The sequence below is a fragment of the Mus caroli genome, unplaced genomic scaffold, assembly GCF_978045245.1.
Source record: "Mus caroli unplaced genomic scaffold, Mus_caroli_1 scaffold_7, whole genome shotgun sequence".
Taxonomy (NCBI): domain Eukaryota; kingdom Metazoa; phylum Chordata; class Mammalia; order Rodentia; family Muridae; genus Mus; species Mus caroli.
The window spans coordinates 21,226,435-21,249,411 of NW_028227262.1; the positions used below are offsets into that span (position 1 = coordinate 21,226,435).

The 22,977-nt window shown below is 49.0% G+C and overlaps 1 protein-coding gene across 2 annotated transcripts in view; it reads right to left on the bottom strand.

Annotated features, from left to right (window-relative positions):
- The window catches only part of Tspan11 (tetraspanin 11), a 61,684-nt gene extending 39,133 nt beyond the window's left edge, over nucleotides 1–22,551 (bottom strand). Inside the window, exons 1-3 of one of the 2 annotated variants that reach the window (XM_085839868.1) lie at nucleotides 22,406–22,543; nucleotides 20,940–21,029; nucleotides 968–1,062 (exon numbers count right to left, since the gene is read on the bottom strand). In XM_085839868.1, the coding sequence (XP_085695994.1) occupies nucleotides 968–1,051 (84 nt within the window). In that variant the 5' untranslated portion in view covers nucleotides 1,052–1,062; nucleotides 20,940–21,029; nucleotides 22,406–22,543. Of the gene's footprint in view, nucleotides 1–967; nucleotides 1,063–20,939; nucleotides 21,030–22,405 lie in introns of both variants that reach the window. The other variant, XM_021165506.3, reaches the window with a different exon arrangement.
- Between the last annotated feature and the right edge of the window lie 426 nt (nucleotides 22,552–22,977).

Sequence of the window (22,977 nt, forward strand, 5' to 3'; positions counted from 1 at the left end):
TTGAGTGTATGTGTGTGTACATGTGGGTGTCTGTGTGTCTCTTTGTGTGTGTATGTGTGTATATGTGGTGTGTATGTGTGCATGTCTGTGTTTGTATGTGTCTGAGTGTGTGTGTGTGTGTGTGGGGGGGTGTTGTAATTATCCCTTCCCTGGTACCTGGAGGCTAGCCCTGCCTCATCGGGATGATATTTTGGGAGCACTTTCAGGCTTAGAGGCTAGGGGTGATCTCCAAATTATAGCTAAGGAAACAGACTCAGAGATCTAAGCTAAGGTGTCCTGAGCCACAGCACCCACAGCTGCCAGGATCCCTGATGATACAAACCTGCCCTCTTTCCCACATCCAGTGAGACCACAATATGAAACATACAATCAACAAACACCAGATGTGGTGGCAAGCCTCTATAAGCCTAGCAGGTGGGAGAGTGAGGCGGGAAGGTCACCAGTTCAAAGCCAGCCTGGGCTACAGAGCGAGGCATCATCTTAATAAGTAAATTGGAATAAAAGGTGACATCTCTACTGGCTGTCTGGGGACTGATTGTATTGTGTTCCTAATAGCCAGGTAATCAATCACCTCTGGGAAGCAGAGGCCACACTGCTGTGGGAAACTTGTGTCAGGTGCCATAGAGACCATTCCTGTCTCAATGCAGCCCTGAGACCAAACCCACGGTAGGTTTCAGTGGGGAGAGGACATCATTTTGGCAGTCATGATAACATGGGCATGGTGTGCTGGTGGCAGGGAAGAGAGATGAGGCTGCACACAGTTCAGTCTACATGTGGTGTCCTGGACTCCAAGAGAACCTGGATTCTTCCCATCTTCATAGCCAGGGCGGGGCTGGCTCTGAGCAGCAGGGCACGATGGGCCCCTGTGTGGTCATCAGCTTGGGAGAAGCCAACCTTGGAAGTGACCCAAAAGTGAGTATGGCCAGACTGTGGGTGTGGGGAGGGGTGTGCCCTAGCCTGCACTTACCCAGAAGAAGAAGTTGAAGATGAAGAGCAGGTATTTCAGGTGGGCCAGCAGCCAGTCATCCTGCTCTGATTTGCAGTGTGCCATGGTGGCTGGACCTGTGGAGGACATGACCATGCTGAGTAAGGGATACCACAGGGATCCTTGGTGTCCTTCCCAACCCAGCACCTGAAAGGCTTAGCCAGTGTTTTTCAGTGGGTTCGAGGCTGAGACTCACAATGTACATGTGTAACTTGGACCCTAGGTGAAGAAGTACTACCTAAGGCAGGGTGATCTTGGTAGAATTTCCTAGACTTCTGGATCTTAGTTTTGTTATTATGACACAAGGTGTCTAGGGTCCTTTTTTTCTTCCCCATCGCAGGACATGTTTCTTTCTTTCTTTCTTTCTTTCTTTCTTTCTTTCTTTCTTTCTTTCTTTCTTTCTTTCTTTCTTTCTTTCTTTCTTTTTTTTTATGACACTCTGAGCATTTCTGAAAGCTGCCAGGGTCTTTTTTTGTTGTTGTTTGGACATGAAACCTGACTCTGTGGCTTCTACCCAGTGGTCTTCGCTGAGATCCCAGGTACCTAAGAGCCATGCTGTCTCAGCAGAGTGTTCTCGAGGGCCAGAGAGTTTTCTCTTTACCCGAATCTGGGGCTGATTATGCACTGCAGGAATCTGTGAGAAGGATTAGGACATGTTTCTTATCCACGCACATGCACACATACCTTATCCACGCACATGCACACATACCTTATCATGTTTGCTCAGGCACACTCACATGCTTGGCAAAGCTGCAGATCTGAGCAGGATCTCTGACCTCTACCTGTGTCACTGTGCACAAGCATCTGTCTGGAAGGGACCTTGATCTCCCAGGGCCACCTCACTTGTCCCCAACTTCCAGCTCCCAGAGGAGGAAGCAGGTCCATTTCACTAGTGACTCTGCCAGAAGAAGTTGGGAGACTGCATGCTGACTGCTAGCTTCCAGTCCCCACTGTGTGCTGTGGGCAAGCCAATGCCCTCCCACCCAGCATCCTCACCTGTAAGCACACAGATGAGGATAGCCCTGTTGTGTGTGGGATGCTCAGAAAGATCTGTGGGATCCTCTGGGCTCAGGGTCTAACTAGGCTTAGGTACATAGTATGTGCTCGGTAAATGGTGTATGAGATCCTCATTCCGTTCCCCAGATGCCCCATCTCTGACTCAGCACCACCTTGTCTTGTTCTGACCCCTGGATGGATGGCGTGAGAGCTGTGAAATCAGTGGAGCTCCAGAAGACCCGCTGGGCATCGACCCTCTTTGATTCTCAGTAGGTACATGCCACAGCAGGTAGCCTCTACTCCAAGGCTGTGGCAAGTTACTTAACCTCTCTGTGCAGGAACACAAAGCAAGGAGGCTTTGCAGTACTTCCTGGATGGAGACAGCTTGGGAAATGTACACACTCTGTTCTCTTGAAAACGACTCTTTTCAGTTTTAGCCGGGGACTTTGCCCCTTGGGGTGTGCTGCTATATCCCAGCCTCTCTTTCTGTGAGGTCTGGTTACGGTGGCAGGCAGAGAGTATGAGAGCAGAGGGGGCAGAGCAGTTTGACTTTCCTGGAACTTGATTTGTAGACCAGGCTGGCCTTGAATTCACAGAGCTTTGCCTGCTTAAGTCCTGGGATTAAAGGAGTGTGCCACCACATTCGGCTTCAGTTCAGTTTCTCGAAGGCACTGGTTTTGTGTGTGTGTGTGGGGGGGTGGTGAAGGGGTTCTCTTGTACTTGGAAAGAACATGGATCAGTTTTTAGAGGTCAGTGAGGTCACCTTGTTCCTGATTTTGTGCTAGTTTTGTTGCTGGTTATTGGAGGTTTCCACAGACTCCTGCATTGATATGGAATTTGTCAAGCTCCTCTCTAACTCTACTGCTTTTCAGGTCACATATGTCCCAACTATGCTACGGAGTACATACAGATTTGGAGCTGTGACATCATTCTGATAGATCAGTCCCGCTGCCATCAAGAAGCACCAGTCTTTGTCTCTGTCAAAGCCAGACTCAGCCTTAAAGTGAGAAAGGCTATAGCTTTCTTTATCCTGTCCTTCTGGTTGCCTGGCATACTGATGTTACAGATGGACTTCAAGTAGCCACTTTGTTTCCCAAACAAAAGACCAAGGTAGCATGTTCAAAGAACTTGGGGCTGTGATCATTTTGGAGCTGCTACACTGTCCCTAAGCTGGTCACCTCCAGCAGACTTGGGAGTTTCTTTAAGCCACATGTGTGAATGTGTAATAAATCGCAGCTACTTTGTCTCTGTTCTGATAGGGCAAACAGTGAAGACCAAGGCACGTGCCAGCCTGTGCCAGTGTTATGCCCAGATCATGGGAACCCCCTAAGAGACCACCAGGGACCACAACTCCATTGCAAGCACACGGGAGTCTTTATTCAAGCCCGAGCTTGGACCACAAACCTTCCTGATGCAGCTAGATAGGAGAGTGGCCCTGAAGTCTAGGGGGATGGGGTTTATAAAGGGAAAAACCACAAATGGGGACTTCCAAGCCTTGGCGTTACATGATTGGGTGAGAGGGTAAAGGAATGTTAGCCTTTAGGCTGATTGGTTCAAGCATCTTGTGGCACCCCCAGGAGGGACCACACATCTAAAAGGAGTTTCTTGGCTTAGGAACAACTTATGTTTTCTTGACCCACCCTGTTATTATTGGCTGGCCACAGCTGCTATATCTATTTGCAACTGCCAAGAACATTTCACGGGTTTTCTCAGAACTCAAGAGTAGGATCCACGTTACTCTGAGGACAAGTCAACTTAAACCAAGTCTGAAAAACAAAATGGAGTTTATTCTGCTACTTTAATCCCTTCATCATTCCCCAGTTACTCGTTTCTTTGGAGGCCAATCTTGGGCTCCCAGAGGTCTGGATTTTTTGTGGTAATTTGTTGATAATGAGATCTCATTACCATTAATTGAGTAGTTCTCAGTCTCTGTTTAATATATTGTAAAAGCTTGTTTAGAATACACAGTCTGAAGGTAAGGAGAAGTGAAAGAATGACTACGGGTCCTATAAGGGTGGAAATAAGAGTTGTTAGCCAAGGGGGAAAATCAAATAATGAATGGTCCCAACTTCTGGATTCTTCCCATTCTCTTCGACACCTGTCCAGGCTTTCCCTGACCTTAGCCAATAACTCATGAATAACACCAGAATGGTTGACATAGAAGCAGCACTCCTCATGTAAGCCCTCCCTGCTGCAGGAACACTAAGTCTAATCTCCACCTGTTTTGTAACACCACTTCAGCTAGAGCATCTACATTATACTCCAGGTGGGAAATGGACCTTTCTAGGCACTGGATATCTTCTTCATCTATGTCTGCCTTTAAATTGATATAGTTCTTTTCCTGGAATTCCAGTGCTGGCTCCAGCTAGTCCTGCCCCCAGAATCAATGTGAAGATTAAAGAGATAGCTTCTCTCTTCTGTCTCATAAGGCCTCCCCAAGTTTGTCCTATGAATGCTCTCAGCACTGTTTTCTATGGTTACGCAAGACATTCATTGAACCAAGATACAGAACCCATCTGGGGTAGAAGAATTAAGAATCTCCCAGTTCACACAAGGGGTCAGTCCTGTTGAACAGGCCCACCATGCCTGTTCTGTGGGGGGATAAAGCATTTGGAATGGACGATGGCAATGGTCCCGTTGTTCAGCAGGGAGTTGTAGAACAGAGGAGCTCTGCCATTGGATGTTGGTCTAGAAGATGCTGAGACTAATACTGGTTTAGGCGGTGCTAGAATCCGACCTGGGCCGACTGTCGAGGATGACTTGCCTTATTAGGAGTTTGAGTGTAAAGAGCAACCTGGGATTGTAACCCTGGATAATGTGGAACCGGAGGCGCCAAGATTTTCCGATTTCTTATCCCTTGGCTTGTTCTACCTTGTCAGTGATCCTGAGCAGAACTTTGGAGCTGTCTCCTTGTCGGGAAACTGTGATAAGATCTTCTTTTAACACCCTCCATCCCCAACTTCTGGTGATGGAGGTTTCACCTCCCTAGGCAGCACAGTTGAGAGGGAGGGAGCCTGGATGTTTGGGATTTCTGGGTATTGGTCAGTTGGCAAGCTTTACAGTTTGTCACTATATCCTCAAGAGTACTCTGTATATCCTTGAAAGTTACTTTGGATTGTCTGACCGCATCTGCCATTCTTCTGATGCCCATCTGGGTGACTCTGAATTTTTCTGAAAATGGTTCTTGTGAAAGAGGTAGGTATTATTAGCTTACCTTCAGTCCACTGCCACCTGACCGCTAGACATTGACTCCTGGGCTGGTTTGTAGCCTATTTAATCTCTTCTGTATAGACCAGTTGCTTTGGCAGATTGGAATTGAGTGGTTCAGGTAGGATGGTGGCCTGCACAGAGATGGCTGTTTCCTGTAAGGCTACCTACCTCCTTGTCAGCTTTGTCAGTCAGATTGTTACCTCTAGCTACTGGTGCCATTCTTTTCTGATGCCCTGGACAATGAATGATTGCCATTTTTTGGCAGCCAGAGGGCTTTAAGGAGTTGTAGAATTTCATCTTTAATTTTGATAGTTTTTCTTTCTGCTGCGAGGAGTCCTCTTTTCTGGTAAATGGCTTCATGCACACGAGCAGTTGCAGATGCACATCGGTTGTCCATGTAGATGTTAACAGCCAGTCCTTTCCCCATGATGAGGGCCTGTGTTAGTGCTATCAGTTCAGCTCTGTGAGCTGAAGTGCCTGAAGGAAGCCCAGATTACCTCTGTTTCTGTAGCCACTGACACCCCTGCTTTCCTCTGACCCTCATGGATAAAGCTGCTCCCATCCATAAACCAGGTCTGCTCTGCCTCCAGCAGAAGAGAGTCCTTCAAATCAGGTTGGGTACTATGTCATTGAGCCAGAACCTCATCACATTGATGGAGTGGGTGGTCCAAGTCAGGATTGGGTAGGAGAGTCGAGGGGTTCAGGGAAACAGATGGCTGGAGAGTAACTCAGCCTGGGTTATTCAGTGAAGTCTGATACTGAGTCAAGTGGGCATTACTGAGCCATCAGTCAGGAGGCTGCTTTAGTACCCCTTCAATTGCATGGGAGGTAGTCATGGTCAAATTCTGTCCCAAAGTTAATTTATCTGCATCTTTAACCAGCAGTGCCACAGGCCTTCTTAGAAAAGGAAGAGCAGAAGTCATGTTCTGGGCCATTCCTGAGGACTGGATATATAATGTCACCAGTTGAAAGACTTGGGGACGACTCTTGCTCTCTCATCTGCAAGCCTGCCCCTCCAACCCCCATTCCCAGGAAACGGGTCTCAAAGAGCTCAGAAGACGAGAAGCCATAGGTGGAGCCCAGATGGGCCTGCTGTCCTGGTGGAGTCAGGAATGGTTCTGACAAGGTCAAGAAGCTGGGAGGGCTCTCAGTCATTTCAGAGCTGAGAGCTGCAGGGGTGTTTGGAAGGAACCACATGATCCTTGGATGTGTGTGTGTGTGTGTGTGTGTGTGTGTGTGTGTGTGTGAGAGAGAGAGAGAGAGAGAGAGAGAGAGAGAGAGAGAGAGCTTAGACATGTGTGTGCATGTGTGTGTGCACTTGTATGTGTGTGTGCTTAGATGTGTGTGTGCATGTATGTGTGCTTGTGTGTGAGCGCTTGTGTGTGGTGCTTCTGTGTGTAGGTAAAAGGACAACTTTAGGTATTGATGCTCTTTCTACCTGTTTTTGGAGACAAGGACGGGGCTCTTATTTATTATCTCTGGCCCTCAAACTTCCAGCAGCTCTCTTGCCTCTGCCTCCCATTCCCGGTAGGACCGTGCTGAGATTACAGACCCACACGCTATTTTCTGTTTCTTTTTTATGTGGGTTCTGGGGATCTGAACCCAGGACTTCAGGCTTTCACAGCAGGGTCTTTTTTTCTCTATGGAGCCACTTTCCCAGTCTGTCTGTTTCACTGAGAACTGAAGCCAAGCCCTGGATACCAGGAGGAGCCACAGGTCATGCTGTGGTTTTGAGGTCCACAGAAGATCCCCACTCCTGATTGGCAGTTATGACTGAGGACTAGAGAGGGAAGCTAAGCTGAGGGTCCCTGTGTGTCCCTAATTTGCTGCTCAGTCCCCTGGTGGGATGCTGAGGGTGAGCCTTGGCAGGGCAGTGTGTCTTGACCTGTCTCCTGTAGCTCTAACTTTTGTTTTCCGATTCCTTCAGCTGGATGATCTCATGTGAGAGGTAAGATCATGGCGTCTGTCTTGGGTGTAGACTGCACTTGGGTCCATAGGAGGCAGCAGCCCCGAGTTAAGATGGCAGTCCATGAACTACAAAGGAACTGCCGATGCTCATAGAACCTTCCAGATTGAGCACTTCCTTGTTTCTGGCTGCCTGAGCTGGAGAGTTGGAATCCTCTGGTTGTGAACTCCACAGTGAGGCATGTAGGCATGAGCTTGAGTCTCTGGGGAGGCACTACTTTGTCAGAGTGTTGATGTTAGCTCCTGCATACACGTGGATGGATGTGGGCCACTGTTTGGATCAGACTAAGGGTTGATTGCTAACTATAGAGTCTCGTGGATGGTGCTGTAGGTGGACCTAGAATTAAGATCCTGGCAGTAAGAATACTTAGTCTCTAAGTCCTCTTTGATGCTTTCCTAAGTAAGGACAGGATGGGACTTATTTGGCCTCATTTGCAGCACCAACGTGTGTTATATGTGGGAATCCACCCCCTGCCCTGTTTTTAGCTGTGTGCTCCCATCAGGTTCCACATGAATATGCACATGCAACACACATACACACTGAGATAGACCTAGACACACACACACACACACACACACACACACACACACACACACACACGTATACATATATACACATGTATATGCATACATGTGCATATATATATATATATATATATATATACCTATATGCACACACTGTATACACACACATCACACACACTCACATACTTACAAAAGTACACATACATGTGTCTACATGAATGCAGATACATACATACACATAAGCATTTACACAAGCATGCATATATATATATGTATACACACACACTGACACACACATAAGCACACATATACACATACACACATGTGTGCACACATATGCACACATGCACACTCAGTGTATACACACAAGTACATACAGATTCATATATACACACATGTGAAATATACATGTGCGCACATGCATGTGCACACACAGTCTCCTCAGGTTCTGTTTGCTGTCCCTTTCTGCTAAGTGGTTCTGACTTTTTTCCTTTAAAAAACTGTAGTCTGATCTTTGAAGCAGGAACTTCCTGACACATATGACAAGTGTCAGTGAATAAACATACACAAGAACAGCACTAATCATTGGGTGTGAGCACCAGCTGTCACCTCCAGCACTGTGATCCTTGGCAAGCCGAATGGCCTCCAGGGCCTCAGCGTCCTGCTTTGTAAATTGGAGATGGTGCTGGGCCAGTTCTGTCTCCTTTCTGGGTAGTTTTGAGGATTGAATGGACTGGAGAACTTGCAAGAACTTCATGTCCTGAAATGTTCAAGGGATGATTGAATCTGGATCTTGAAGGCCTTCCTCAACGAAGGATGGTGGGATGTCGGGGAACCTTGCTATTAAGGTAGCAATCCCCATGACCAGACAGCTTTCTGAGCTGGATGCAAAATGGGACTCTTTATCAGTGCAAAAGTCCCTCTTTATCAGTGGGACTTCCCTCTCTCTGCCTGCCTTTGAACACAGGTCGCTGGCCTTGTCTGAAATATCACCTTGTACAGAGCTCTCTGCAAGCTGCAGCACTCAGCACACGTCTCGCTCTGGCTTCCTGCCCACATGATAATTAGGTGCTGTACTATATGCAGTCAGTGCTTCCTGATCGCTTGATGACATGACCAATTAGCCCTTTCCACCGGTACCCCTGAAAACACCCATATACACCCTATCCCTGACACAATAAAGTAGACTTGTCTCAGCTGCAGCAGTCTCCAGAGGTCATTCTGCCATACTCACAGCCATCCAAACCCTGCTCTCTGCCTCTGCCCCCTTTCTCCCCTCATGATAGTGGCCAACAGCCTCCAGGGAGAAAGCAAGAACACAGTGGAAAGTGGGTGGTGTGTCAAACCTTAGTTGCTGTGACAAAAATGCCAGGGAAAAGTCAACTTAAAAGAGGAAAGGTTAATTTTAGCTCATGGTTTCGGGGGTTTCAATGCACACAGCGGCTAGGCACTGTCACTCTGGGCCTCTGGTGGAGGGGGACACAGGTCTATTGACCTTATGGTGGCAGGAAACACAGTGTGGGGACAGGGTCTCAATAGCCCCTTTAAGGACACATCCCAGTGACCTAACTTTCTTACATTAGACTCCACCTCTTGAAGGTATCAGCCCCTCCCAATAACACCACCTTGGGGGCTGAGACCTCTTCTCAGAGGCCTTTGGGAACATTCTAGACCCCAGTTACAGCATCTGGGTTACCCCAAGTAACATACTGTCTGTGTCTGCTAGGCCCAGGTCCTCTCTTCCGGTGTCCATCTTGCTACTAGTGCCTCTGACCAGAAAGATGGTTACTAGAGAGACACTGCTCCCAGCTGACCATTATCATCCCCTTACAAGAAGCCAAGACCTTTATTTAGCGAAGTACACTGGTATGGGCAGGAAAGTCTTTTTAAAACAAGTAGGAAGATAGCAGTGATGGCTTCCAACCTGAGAGCAGGAAGCACACACTCTACATGTGTGGGTGCTGAAAGGCAGGCTGCAGCCTGGGTGACTTACAGCCAGGGCTCCAGCAGGTGCCACCCACATGGCTTTGGCCATCATGGTGGGCACGCGGTCATCAAATGCAGATGGTGACATCTATCTCGGTGCTTATGTCACCTTCCCCAACCCCTGTGACTTAAGGAGGCTGAAGAACACCCAGCCTCTGGCCCCAGTCCTGTGTGCAGCTCTCTCTGTGATGCCAAGCTGTAGCTTTCTTATGTATTGGACTACAAGGACGGCCTCCCTTACTGAGTAGGGGCAAAAGTGTCCCTTTCAAGTGCTTTGATCGCGGTTATCTCGGATCATTTCTACATCCCTGATAGAGGTGCGCAGCAGCCCTCTCACATGACACACTGGGTGTGACTCAGAGTCTGTCATAAGTAAACCTCTTCAGGGCTCACAGGCACCCCAGGAGATGGGCATTAGAACCGTCTCCTGCCACAGATGCAGAGAGGGCCACTGAGGTCAGACAGAGGTCACAGGGTTAGCAAGCTGAAGGTGCTCAGGCAGTTTTAGCAGGTGACATGTTTCTATATTCTCACCCAATGTCATGTTTACACATACTGTGTCTGGACAATCCCAGTGGTGCCTATTGTCTTGCTATTGTAATTATCAGTAATGTTCTGTTCACTTAAAAAAAATGTCCTGGGTGGATGCTAAATGCAGGCTCATCGCTTCAGTGTCACGCCATCTGTCTGCAATCTCCCATACTCCCCAAGCCTCTATCTTTCCACTCCATCTTTTCCACCTTGGTGGGTTTTTCCAACTATGTATTGCTCTGAAATCCACAGTCATCAAGTCCCCTCCGAAGCCCAAGCTACATCCTGCCATTGTAGTCAACACTGCCTTCAGAGCTCCTGGTGGTGAGCCTTCGGCGTCCCGGACTTCCCCAGCATTTGCTGTGGGTGCAGCTTAAGGACTGTAACAAGGACCATATAGAGAGGGTTCAGGAGTTGTGCGGTAACACAAGGAGAGCTGGGCGTGTGTCTCAGTCCCCAGAACGGTAAAAACCACACAACTGCCACCATGACACCACTGGGAGCTGGAGCCTCCCCTAGAAATATCATTCAAAGTCTTGAGGCAGGCAGTGAACATTGTGTCCAGCTGATGCTGGTGCAGCTGGTCTCGGCACACACAGTGTCCCTTGCATGACAGGGAACGAAATGAAACTGTGTGATCAGGATCTATAATGACTGTGCAGTGGAGCTGCCGACCCATCCTGGACTGCTACCTGGGAGACAATTTATGTTTCAAGCTACTGTCCTGCTGTGTTTTGGTTCAGCAGTTCAGTATTGTTTTTCTCCCTGGATTGCTTCTCTGGGAGTCAGTCTTCTCTGGTTAATGTCTCTCTCAGAAAAGAAGAAATGAAATTCTGCCATAGCTCTGCCTCTGGACGAGGGGAACCTGACCTCCCTTAGAAAGACGACAGCGGGTGTGAGGTCAGGTTCAATGCTGTGTCTACTCCCAGTGCTCCCTATATCTCTGGCCTCCCATGTGCTCCCAGGACCTGTCTCCCTCTAGTTATTCGATGACATATCACTTTTCCTGTTGCTATGATAAAATATATGACCAAAGCAACTTAAGAAAGACAGGGCTGTTTTGGTTCAAAGTTTGAAGGATAGACTCCATCATGGTGGGAAAGACATGGTGGCAGAAGTATGGGGCGATTGGTCATGCAGTATCCACAATCATGAGGCAGGGAGGAAAGGAGGGAGGGAGGGGGGCTGGTGTATAGCTGGCTTCCTTTTTCTTTTTTCTCTCATTTATTCAGTCCAGGACTTAAGCCCATTGAATGGTGAAGCCCACATTCAAGGGTGAATTTCCCCCTCATCAGTTAAACCTTTCTGGAAACATCATCAAAGGCACACTCAGAGGCAAGTCTCCTAGGTGAGTCTAAGTCCAGCCATGTTGACAAGAAAGATTAACCCTCCTTTTGCCACTTAGGTCTGAGGTCATTCCCTCACCCAGACATTCTGAACCCTCTACTGTCTGATGGGCACCTCTCCATATTTCTCAAAGTCACTTCTAACTGCCAAGAAAAGAGGTGACTTTCAGCCTTCTCCATGAAATTGAGACACTGGCCCACCTTCATTTCCCAAACCGTCCCTTCTTTTTGTATGTTTGCTGGAAATTGGACCCTGAGCTTCATGATGCTGGACTTGCGTTAAAGCCACCAAGCCACATCCCCGACTACATCTTCCTTCTGAAACACCATCACTGGTGAGCACTGATATGGCCTGTGATGGTTTGAACGAGAACGGCTCCCATAGATCCTATGTTTGAATGCTGATTCATCAATAAGTGGCACTGTTTGAGAAGGATTAGAAGGATTAGGAGGTGGGGCCTTGTTAGAGGAAGTGTGTCACTGGAGGTGGGCTTTAAGGTTTCAAAAGCCAACATGGGCCCAGTGTGTATCTGGTGCCTGCTGCCTTTACATCAGGATGTACAGGTCTCAGGTAGATGTATAGGTCTCCCTAGCGCCTGTCTGCATGCTGCCATGCTCCCTGCCATGATGATAATGGACCGAGCCCCTGAAACTATAAGTCAACCCCAACTAAATGCTTCATTTTATGAGTTGCTGTGGTCATGGTGTCTCTTCACAGCAATAGATCAGTGACTAAGAGACGGCCTCACTGGCTTCATGGTCTCATTGTCTTTTGATTTCTCTTGAGTGTCTTCAATGAGCCGTAATTGCCATGATTGGAAGATGGCCCCAACGATTATGTATTAGAAGCTTAATCTTCAATAGAGCAGGGCAGGGCAGGGCAGGGCAGGGCAGGGCAGGGCAGAGGAGAGAGAGAGAGAGAGAGCCAGATAAGAGCCCATTAATGGCACTCTCACAGGATGGCCTAATTGTCTCCTGTGGTTTGTTATGAAACAAGATTGGGCTTCCTCTTGCTCACTGTCCCTCACCTCCCCTTACCCTTCTGTCTACAGCATGAGAGCACACAGCATAAAGTACCCCCTCCAGAAGCCATGTGATGCTCTTGAACCTTCTACCTTCAAGGACCATGACTAAATATAGTTCCGTTCAGGGAAACTTCGGGACAGCTACTGGAGCTTGCTGACATCCAGGTTCACCCAGGGCCACAGTCCATTCAAAATAAAGTTATTAGTTTTCCCTGCCACACCCACCCCCTCTCAGGCCTCCTTTTGAAGGGACCCTCCACCTACCCATCCAATGTCATCCCTTGTCCTTACATCCTAGCGCCCCCTTTGCATCCTCCTCAGTGAGCATCTTGGGAACCTGCCCCCCCCTTTTACTGCCCTGCCTCAGGCTTCTCCTCACTTAGCACTGAGTAGTTATTTATGTATCAGTTTCCCCTGAGATTAGATAATGAGTCTATTAATTCACTGAATGTCTAAGGCCCCCATATGTGTACACACATGGTAGGTGGTAGAGATAGAAAGGGATGAAAAGAATTAATGAGGCCGTCTCTGACCTCCAAACCCTCAGCACTGGGGCACCAGGCAGAGTCATATCACTTTATCAGAGTGTATGAAGTTCAAGGCCAAGCCGTACTTGCAGGGGTGCTGACGAGAGAATTCTGGTGATAGTTTATAGGAAAAGGAGCTGGATAAGAGCGAATGCCACGCTCAAGGCTTTGGCCTGGATTTCATAAGTAGTGGGGTCTGTTTCCTCTGGTCCAGGGATAGGAATTACAGGCACCACTTAGGAGGTTAAGTTAAACAAACTCAAGTGGCTATCTGAGTCTGAGGCTGGAGCATGAACATTCATTTAAATGAGTTCTGAAAATACGGTTATCTGAAGGGACCATCAGGCATATATTAACTGATGTCCTGTGCCTCTGTTGGACATAGCAGAGAGCCCATAAAGGACCAGCCAACAACTGCATCAGTTCCTGGCAACTGTTCCAGGCTGGCAACTGTAGCTCCAGCCAGGGAAGTAGATGGAGCTTAGGGTGAGGAGCTGACCCTGACCCCCACCTAGGGAAACCGCTGCACAGCAGGCTGGATTTGCACATCTGGAGCTTCAACCACACTCTCCAGAAAGCTTAGGGCCTTGCCTCATATTCTGAGCACTCTTGACAGACCAGCCTACTTGTACTGAAGACAGAGCCCATGCTCACCCCATTCAGAGATGTGCATACCTTGTAACTTCCCTGTTGTCTGCACTGAAAGAAGCTAGGTCTCCTTGGAAGAAAGGACACTCTTTTCTTCATCCAGGGTGGGCACTGTTCACAGCCCATAGCCTCAGGAGCTGCTTGCTCCTTGCCTTGGGTGAAGGGTGGGCTGTGTTACTCCTAGACCCGGGAGAATGGAGGGGCTGAGGGAATTCCTTGGTTCAAAGGATTGCCAAGGAAAGGGACTCTTTATGGGGCCCGCTTGGAACTCCACTGGCTTCAAGGCAGTGTTGGGGTGGGTAAGCCGAGGCCCGTGTGTCAGGGATGCCCTCTGTTCCCTACTGGCTGGCAGTGATTGGGGTGCTATCTCTCCCTTTCTGTGCCTCAGTTTCTTTATCTGTACCGGACAGAGTTGGTGTTCTAGAACTATGTTCTTCCAAATGACTTTTTCAGTAGACTCCAATATACAGAACTATAAGTCAAGCGTACTTTTGCTGCTGGAAGATGGGTGTTGAGCACCCCTCCAGGTTAAGCTCCTCTCATCATTATCTCCTCCTTCCAATGTACCCCAAAGCTGGGACCACAACACAGTCTCAGCACTAGGGCTCAGAGACCATGTCTTCTAATTCTTTGGTGAGTATTATCATTGCACAGGTGTCCAAAGTCAGATGACCCCAGGAGCAGCAGGAACTGAAGGGCCCCAGGAGGTCACTGAAAGCCATTCATGTTATAGATGGTCCGGCTGCTGCGGATCTCTGGACTCCAGCCACCCTTACTTCACCCATTTTCATCGTGGTCAAATCCACACGATATAAAATTTACCATGGTAACCATTTTAACACACACGATTCCACAGTATTAAATATATTCATAATGCATTTTCCTCTCACCCTTTACACTTCCAGAGCTTCCTCATCACCCAAGATGAGAGCCCGGCACATTGAAATACCCATTTCTCTGCCCCTCCCACGGCCTCCGGAGACCTCTTCTCTACTTCCCAACTGTGGTTTTCTTTCAAGTATTTCCTATCTTCACGGCCCCCGTGTCCTCTGGTGTGTTGCATATGGCTTCTCTTACCACAACATTTCAGGACTCTTCTAGGCAGCGCCCCCTGTGCACAGACCTCAGCTTAGACCCCAGCATCAGTGGCCCAGGGATTGGTGCTGGCTCACCTCCGACCCCCAAAGGCAGCTCCCGGATGGACTCACAGTGCTGCCATAGCTTTCTGGACCCAGTCCTGGGCTGAGGGCACTGAGTGGATTGGCTGCTGGGGCCTCATGCTCTGAGTCCATGTGACTCCAACGTGGTAACTGCTGTGTACCTTTCCAGCTGTCTCTCCAGCACTCCCCCAAGAGCAGAGTCTGCACTAAGGCATCTGAAGCGAAGCATCAGGAGCAGTGCCCTGCTGTCTACCCACATCCTGCAGCAGGTGATAACACTTGGTAGCGATTTACCAGATCCAGATTTCCCCCAGTTTCAGGAAGGGATTCCCAGTCTCTCCATCCATTCTGTGCACTTTGGGGAGGAGGAAGGACTGTCCCCACAGGCTTCCATTGTGTGTACATTACTCTCTGCTTATGCATACCCATGGACTGCTTACTGTGAACCTGATGGACACACGCTCCCTTCTGAGTCTTGGGCATAGGACAAAAGTGCCCCAGTGATGCAGACACTCGTCTTTCTTCCCAGACTGGGGTTTGCACAATTTCTCCTTTGTTTTCCAAGTAGTGTCTGTCTTATGTCTGGAATAAGGAGCCATGGCTTAGTGGTTAGCCCAGAGACCATTCCTTCCTAGGAGGGGTGTGTGTGTGTGTGTGTGTGACTCTGTAGTCATGTGAAAAATGTTACATCAGATTATCTGGGTTCCAAGGGATTCCATAGAACCAAAGGTTGGAAGACTCCCTCACCTGAGACTAAGGGCAGCTGACACGCTTTTCCTTTTAGGGGCAACAGACAAGCCTGCCCATACCAAAGATAATGGCCATGTCTCCAGTACAAGGCCGGATCTGGCAGGTTCAGAGTCACGGCCAGAGGTAGGGTTTCCTCTGCAGCCAGAGATCCCAGGTGTCCAGCCTCCTGGCTGTCTCCCCACAACACACATGTGCAAGACAGCTTGTCTGTGTTGTGAATGTGAGAACAGTCTTGAGTCTAAATTTCAATTTGGGTGTTCACTTGGGGACTCAGATGTGAACCTGCTGATGCCACTCACTGAGGCGGGCGTGGAAGCTGCCAAGGCTCCTGGTAAATAAACAGTGGCGTTCCATCCCAAGTCACCGGAAATGTATTTTCTTAGGACTTGATAACTCCTAAGAAAAGTGTTTGAATCTTCTTGCCTGAGCTCTGTGCTTCCTGACTGTGTTGGGTGGTGAATGGTAGCCTCTTTCCTTTTTGCCAGCAACAGGAGCCAATCTGAGGCTACGCCTCTATAGTCACTCTGCTTTGCTTTGAAACGGGAACAGTGTGGACCTCTCTTCCCCTGGGTCTCATCTGTCAAATAGTTCATACAGTGATTAGAAAAGTATTTGAAACCCGGGCAATGATAACGTGGCTTCTCCATGCTTAGCTTGCACCACTGTCCTTTCTGCATTACAAAGGGAGGCGGTGCCTTCCCTGACCCCACCCCCACCCAGCTCACTCTACTACTGGTACCTGCTCTCTGAGAACTTGAGTAGAACTTCAGGTTTGCGGCAATTGAAAGCCCCTAGGCACCTGGCCACTTACCTGTGATTTCCCTCCCTCCCTCCCTCCCTCCCTCCCTCCCTCCCTCCCTCCCTCCCCTCCTCCCTCCCTCCCTGTGATTCTGCTCACACTTCTGGTCTCACCAGCTCTGCCCCCTCACAGAGCAGTCCTCAGCTTCTAGAAAGTCCGCTGCTCTATGGCTCTGAGTGCCTATGAATCACCCCCAAACTCAAGTTCCGTGGTACTTTTTCACGGCCCCTTCTCTGCTCATCTCTTTTTTCTTTAATGAAAAGAATGTACGCTCGACGACAAAGCCTTCATCCCTCTTATCTGCTCAGCTTTGGTGCAAAAGTGAGCATGCTCGGATAGTGAGCCAGCATCCTAAAGACCAAGAGCGAGGAGAGTGTTGTTCTCAGTCTGTTTCAAACCTCAGACCATGTGTGCAATGCTCACCCCCATCCCTACCCTTTCTTATTTTCTCCTGGAGTTTTGTTTAGAGAGAGGTCTTGCTGTGATGCCCAGGCTAGCCTTGAATCTCAGTAATCCTGCTGCTTCAACCTTCTGAGTAGCTGGCACTATAGACATGTGCCACCGCACCTGGCTTTCTTCTGAGCCATTTATGTGTTTTCTTGTGCGTGTATATATGTATGTATGTATTAGTGACATTGAGGATTGGACTTATGCACCCCTCCCCCAACACACAACGCATAACAGAAATGCAAATGATGAAATCAGAAAGGCAGAGACCTGGACATAGAAATAAAAACTTTCACCATGTCCCCATTCTGTTGGAAGTTTGTTCTGTCCTAACTGGGACACCACCTGCCTTAGTTAGGGTCACTATTACTGTGCTGAAACCCCATGACCAAAGCAACTTAGGTAGAAAAGGTTTAGTTGGCTTATACTTCCATATCACTGTTCATCACTGAAGGAATTCAGAGCAGGAACCCAGAGGCAGGAGCTGGTGCAGAGGCCATGGAGGCGTGCTGCTTACTGGCTTGCCCACATGGCTTGCTCATCCTGCTCTCCTATTGAATCCAGGACCACTAGCCCAGGGAAGGCACAACCCACATTGGGCTGGGACCTCTCTCATTAATAATTAATTAGTAAAATGCCCAGTGGCCAGATTTTCTGGAGGCATTTTCTCAGTTGAGGTTCCCTCTTTTCAGATGACTCTATCTTGTGTCAAGTTGGCATAACACTAGCCAGCTCACCATCTTAAAATGACCCCAATGAAAGCCGAATTATGGGTCCAGGCAGCTTCATGGCCATGCAACCAGGGTAGCTCACAAGGCCATGGGCTCTGAAGGGCCCCCGTCTGGGTCATTGTTCTGCTGTTGGTAGCTTGAGATGCTTAACAATGCCACCTTTGAGCTTGTGTTTTATTCGTAAAGCCCAATGGTCCAGCGGGACATGGATGTGGGAAAGGGACACATTTGCACTCATTTCATCCCTCCCTGCTGCTTCACGTGCCACAAGCCCAGGATTCCAAGAGTCCGCATAAGATAAGGTGTTCCATTGCAATTGTCCTGAGATTCTGTGCTGGAAGCAGAAGCTGCTTCTAATGCACGTGGCAGGGCCAGCATCCTGAGAAGCAGGTTGTTGCGCCCCATCTTCCTCATGGATTGCTTCCTGCAAGAGCTAGTTGTTTGCATGGCAAATGAAGCCAACACAGACAGTGGGTGAGAAGACAGAACCTGACAGGGCCCCAGCTCTCCTCAGGCCATCCTTCCTCCGTAGGAGCACAAGGCTGAAAGCTGTCGCAGTCTGTGTCTGTAGAAGGACATGAGCTACAGCTGGACCTGTTTTGTGCATCGCTATCCTTTCAGTAAGAGCCAAGCACACCCGTAACCTGTGCACTGTGAGATTTGGGTGATTTCCAAACAAGTCAAATGCTTTGATGTTTGCTTTTTTTAACTGGGAATTGCATGGTCGAACGCTTAGTGGCAGAAGTCACACTGGTCACTTAAAATCAATCCTTCTTTACTCAGAATGTCATTTAGTGTTAGGAAATAATAACATGATGAGCCAAGAGAGAACAAAGGAGAAAGGAAAGGCTTTGGGTTTCTGTGTTCCTACTGGTGTCTCCTGCACAGCGAAGTGGACTTCTGCGTTTCCGTGCTGAAGTGTGTCCCCCAAATTATACGGTGGTTCTGACTGGTGGAAGAACTCTTCCCAAGATATATTGTCAGTTACGACTGGCACTCTCTCTGAAATGCCCACGCCATGAGCCTTCAGTGGATATCTACTCTCTGTTAGTCAAGCTTTCTGCTAGTTGGTAGGGCTAAAAAAAGATCAATCATCCCATCTCATCTTCAGCTGATTCGGAGGGACACAGGTTCAAAGCCAGAGAAGGCAGAGGTGGTCTCCAGGTGCCGGGAGGCTGGTGCCCACCCACCTGAGGTGGCTCTGAGAGGGATGCTTCATTGCAATATTTCAAGAACGCTCGGAGAAATGGAGACCCTTACCTGACTAATGGGCTTTGTGATCTCCATTTCCTCAAGGCCTCAGACATACTGGAAAATTGCTGTCCCCAGCCCAACCTTTGCTTTCCTTCTCTTTAAACATCCTTGAACCAGCTCTATTAATGAAGGGCCTAAACTGATGGTTCAAAATGAAAATGATATGACATAGAAAAGAATACAAACATGGCACAATTAAACCACCAGGTGCCAGGTCTTTTAGGTTTTTTAAAACTAAAACAAATATCTTGTGTAGGTTAAAAATCGATTAACAAAGGTCCTTTAAAACATGAAGTCACATGGGGTAGGGTTGAGAAGCCCTGAGGGGCCATCCTACAGCCTCACTATAAGGGGAGCCTACTCACTGCTTCAGACCACAGCAAGGACATGCCCAGAGAAGTTTGCCTCACATTTCCAGGACCCTGTGTAATATTCTCGGTTCCTGGAGAGCGTACATTTTTCAAGAGGGTCTGTGGAAAAGGCAGGTTGAGGCTGTTGGGTGGGGGGTGTACCCTGCAGGTATGCTTGAGTAATAGTGTCTTAATTATTGTTATATTGCTGTGAAGAGACACTCTGGCCAAGGTGACTCTTATAAAAAGAAAGTGTTTAGCCGGCGAGGGGGCAAGGGGGCATTTTTACACTTTTAGACAATTTGAGAGGGTTAGTCCATGACCGTCACACAGGAAGCAGACTAGTGCGGTGCTGGAGCAGTAACTGAGAGCTTTACAACCTGATCTGCAGGCAGCAGGCAGAGAAAGAGACACCAGACCTGGTATAGGCCTTTGAAATCTCAAAGCCCACCCCCAGTGATATGTCTCCTCCAACAACACCACACTGCAACATCTTCGAATCCTTCCCAATGGATCCACCAACTCTACCATAGTCAGGGACCAGAGGAGATGTCCCAAAGGAAAAAAGGCTGGTCTGTGCATAATTCACAGGAGTCCACCATTCCCATGTCAGCCACAGTGTGCAGTACCTGCCTGCTTCATGCACGCCATTCTGCCCACAAAGCTATCTTCCATCTATTTCACTGAGGTCATCAGACAAGATCCAAGGTCTCTGCCAAGCGTTCCAACTGTCCTCAACCAGTCCCACACTGCACTGGAAGAGATCCCTTTCCAGATCTACAGAGAGGAAAATTAAAGCACAGTGAGGTCAGGGGACTCATAAAAGGTCACACAGGAGGAAGGGCAAAGCCGGGACGGGCCTGCCTATTTGCACGTGTGGCTGGGCCTGTGAGTGTCATGTGGTTTCTACCCTGTTGTTTTTCCATCTCTTCCTGGGGGTGAGGTTAATATCGTTGACCAGAGCTTAGGGGAAGCAGTTGTGTCTTCATAGATTCCTCAGGACCTGCAAGTGCCAGGCTCATGGCAGACACTTGATGAATACATGGGACGTGCGCACACTGTACAAGTCACCTCCTCCCCAGTTTTATCTGCCCTGTATGTGGTGTTTCATCAGAACCCAGGAGCCCACAAGGGTTGGCCAGAACAGGACCAGGTTATGAACAGCAAAGGTGGCCCCTCAGAGGAATTCGTAGAACATCCCTGTTCTCATTGCTCAACTCTTTTGCTCTCTCAAACCACCCAGAATGAAAGAAAGGCCCCAAGGACCTGGCTGACACAGTACCAAAGACCAGAATGGTCCTGAGGTTGATTGTCGACCAATGGGAAACAGCCACAGACTGAATCCCAGATAATACTTAACTCTGTGTGTCTAGGCCCCCATACCCAGGGCTTTCTCCTTCCACAAACATTAACTAAATAGTTACTGTGAGGAAGTCTCTGTGACAGGTGACATCTAAGGGTCACAACCACCTAACCATGTCTTGGTGTTGGTTACTGTCTGAATATCAATGCTGAAACCCTCCCACCTCCTAACTGCACTTGGGTCTAAAGCCATGCCGGAATCCTATACTACAAAAGGCAGGATTCTGCAGGTAATATCCCAAATCTGTGAGTTTGGGGAACAAACTTCTTTGCTTTCTACTTTTCTGGGGAGCAAACTGTAGGGGGTCCTATGGCTAAAAGCAAGATGGCAGATCAGCTTACCTACACTGTTCTGAAAGTGTGCTTTCTGCAGAGGTAAGATGCTCAGAGTATTTGAAGACCATGCAAGCCTGTTTTTCTTCTTCTTTTTTCCTGTGTCACAGAAGATATTTAGACAGAAACTATGTGAGGCCTGTCTGTAATTTCCACATTTCCAACTAAGAGTCCAGACACAGGCTCCAGACAGACACCCCTCTTGTGCTGAGGGTAGGGGCTCCCTCTACCACCACTGACCAAGCAGATACAGACCACCAGGACATTCCCAAGCTACTAGTGGGCACTTGTGTTCTAAGCTCTGTCCCCTTGCTTAGGGCCCCATCCCAGGCATCTCCACATTGTTCCTCCAACCACCTAGGTGACAAGTAGGACCTGGTCAGTGGCCCCACTGTGTACAGTACGCCATGGAGCTCTGATAACTCTCCTGGGATACAGTTTTGGGATGTAGTCATGGCAGCTAAACTCCCTACTAAGTTCTGGTCTAAGCCCAGGCTGCCAAACTCCACCAGCTGTCTCATAGTGATTCATTAATTAAACACAGACCATCTAGTCTTGCTCAGTCCTACCCTCTTTCTCCCCCCAAGACCCCGAGATACTGTAACTCTACACCCTAGAGTGCACTTAGGAATTTTCTAGAAATTGTTTCTTCTTCTGGTACCCCTTCCTACTTCCTGCCTCAATATGTGCCACTTGTCAGCCTCTGGTTGCTTCTTCCTGTGCACTCTGCAATCTAAGCCCAAGTTAAGACGCCAACTAGTCTTCCTCTCCCTGCTTTAAAACTAGTCATATGTGGGCACTGCATAATACAAACAAAACCACTACAGTCCAGAACCCCCTCATTCTCTCTTCAACGCAGGAAGCCAAGCACGCAGACATAGGTGACAAGGCCTGCCTAACTCAGTTTCCACTAATACACAGCAGGGTCCGGGTGGATAGCTCAGCCTGGGAGGACAGACTGCCTAGGAACAACCAACCCCCCAGTGTCCTAGACTAAGCAGCTGCCAGCAGCTAGCAGACCCTGCTTTGCATGGGGTCCAGCAGTCACGGACTTGGCATTTTGCCTCCGCTAACAAACAAGAGACAGCCCCTAGTATTTGGGATTAACAAGCGGGGGGGGGGGGGCGCCGGGGGGCATTTGGCAGAGGGCCAGTCATACACAGGACACTCTGTATGGCCCAAGCTATCAAAGCTGGGCGCACAAAGTTAAAGGCAATCCAGTCAAGAAAGGCAAGGCAGACATTCAGAGCAGTACCACCCCCACCCCCACCCCCACCCCGCTGAGCACAGTGCGACACCCATGAGCGCACCCACCGCTGCCTCATCCTCATCCAAGGGCAACTTTCTTGGCCACTGAGCCCCTCTGGGGTCGTGCCAGGGACGGGCAGCTGAGCTGGAGGAGCCATGCCAGGATGGCCTGGTGCTTAATGTCAACCCCACCGACGCTCTTGTCTCCCGCCGCCACCTGCACTTACCCGGCCAAAACCGCCAGGCTGGATGCTGCGAGGGATCGGGAATCCGGAGCAGTGATTGTGGCTGTCCTGGCCACAGCTGCCCGCTCCACCCTGCGCTCCTTGCCCACAGGCCCTCGGTGGCTGCTGGCTGCCCCTCTCACTCAGACTGGGGGACGCGCCCACAGGCCCGGGGCGGGCGGGACCGGGGCTGCTCTTTGTTTGGAGCTGGCTTTTTTTTTTTTTCCACCCAAAGCAGAGCACACTGAGCACTCGGTCCTGGCAGTTGTGCAGAAGTGGCTCCAGGAAACTTGTGAGGAGGGGGTGGGGCTGAGGAGAGGCGGATGGCCCTCTGTCCCGTCCCACCCTCTCATCAGTAATCACTGTCCCAGACTTAGATTTATCCTCATGAAGTGGGGGGAAATCCCAGGATCCCGGAAGAATTGAATCCATGACAGGTTCCTTGGGATGTAAGGACAAGCCTCCCACTTCTCTCCTCATTCCTGAGACACAGGAATCATTTTTTGGGGTTGGAGGGTCAAATCCTGCGGACCATCGTTTCTTTTACCCTCCTTGGAACCAAAGAAAAGCCAGAT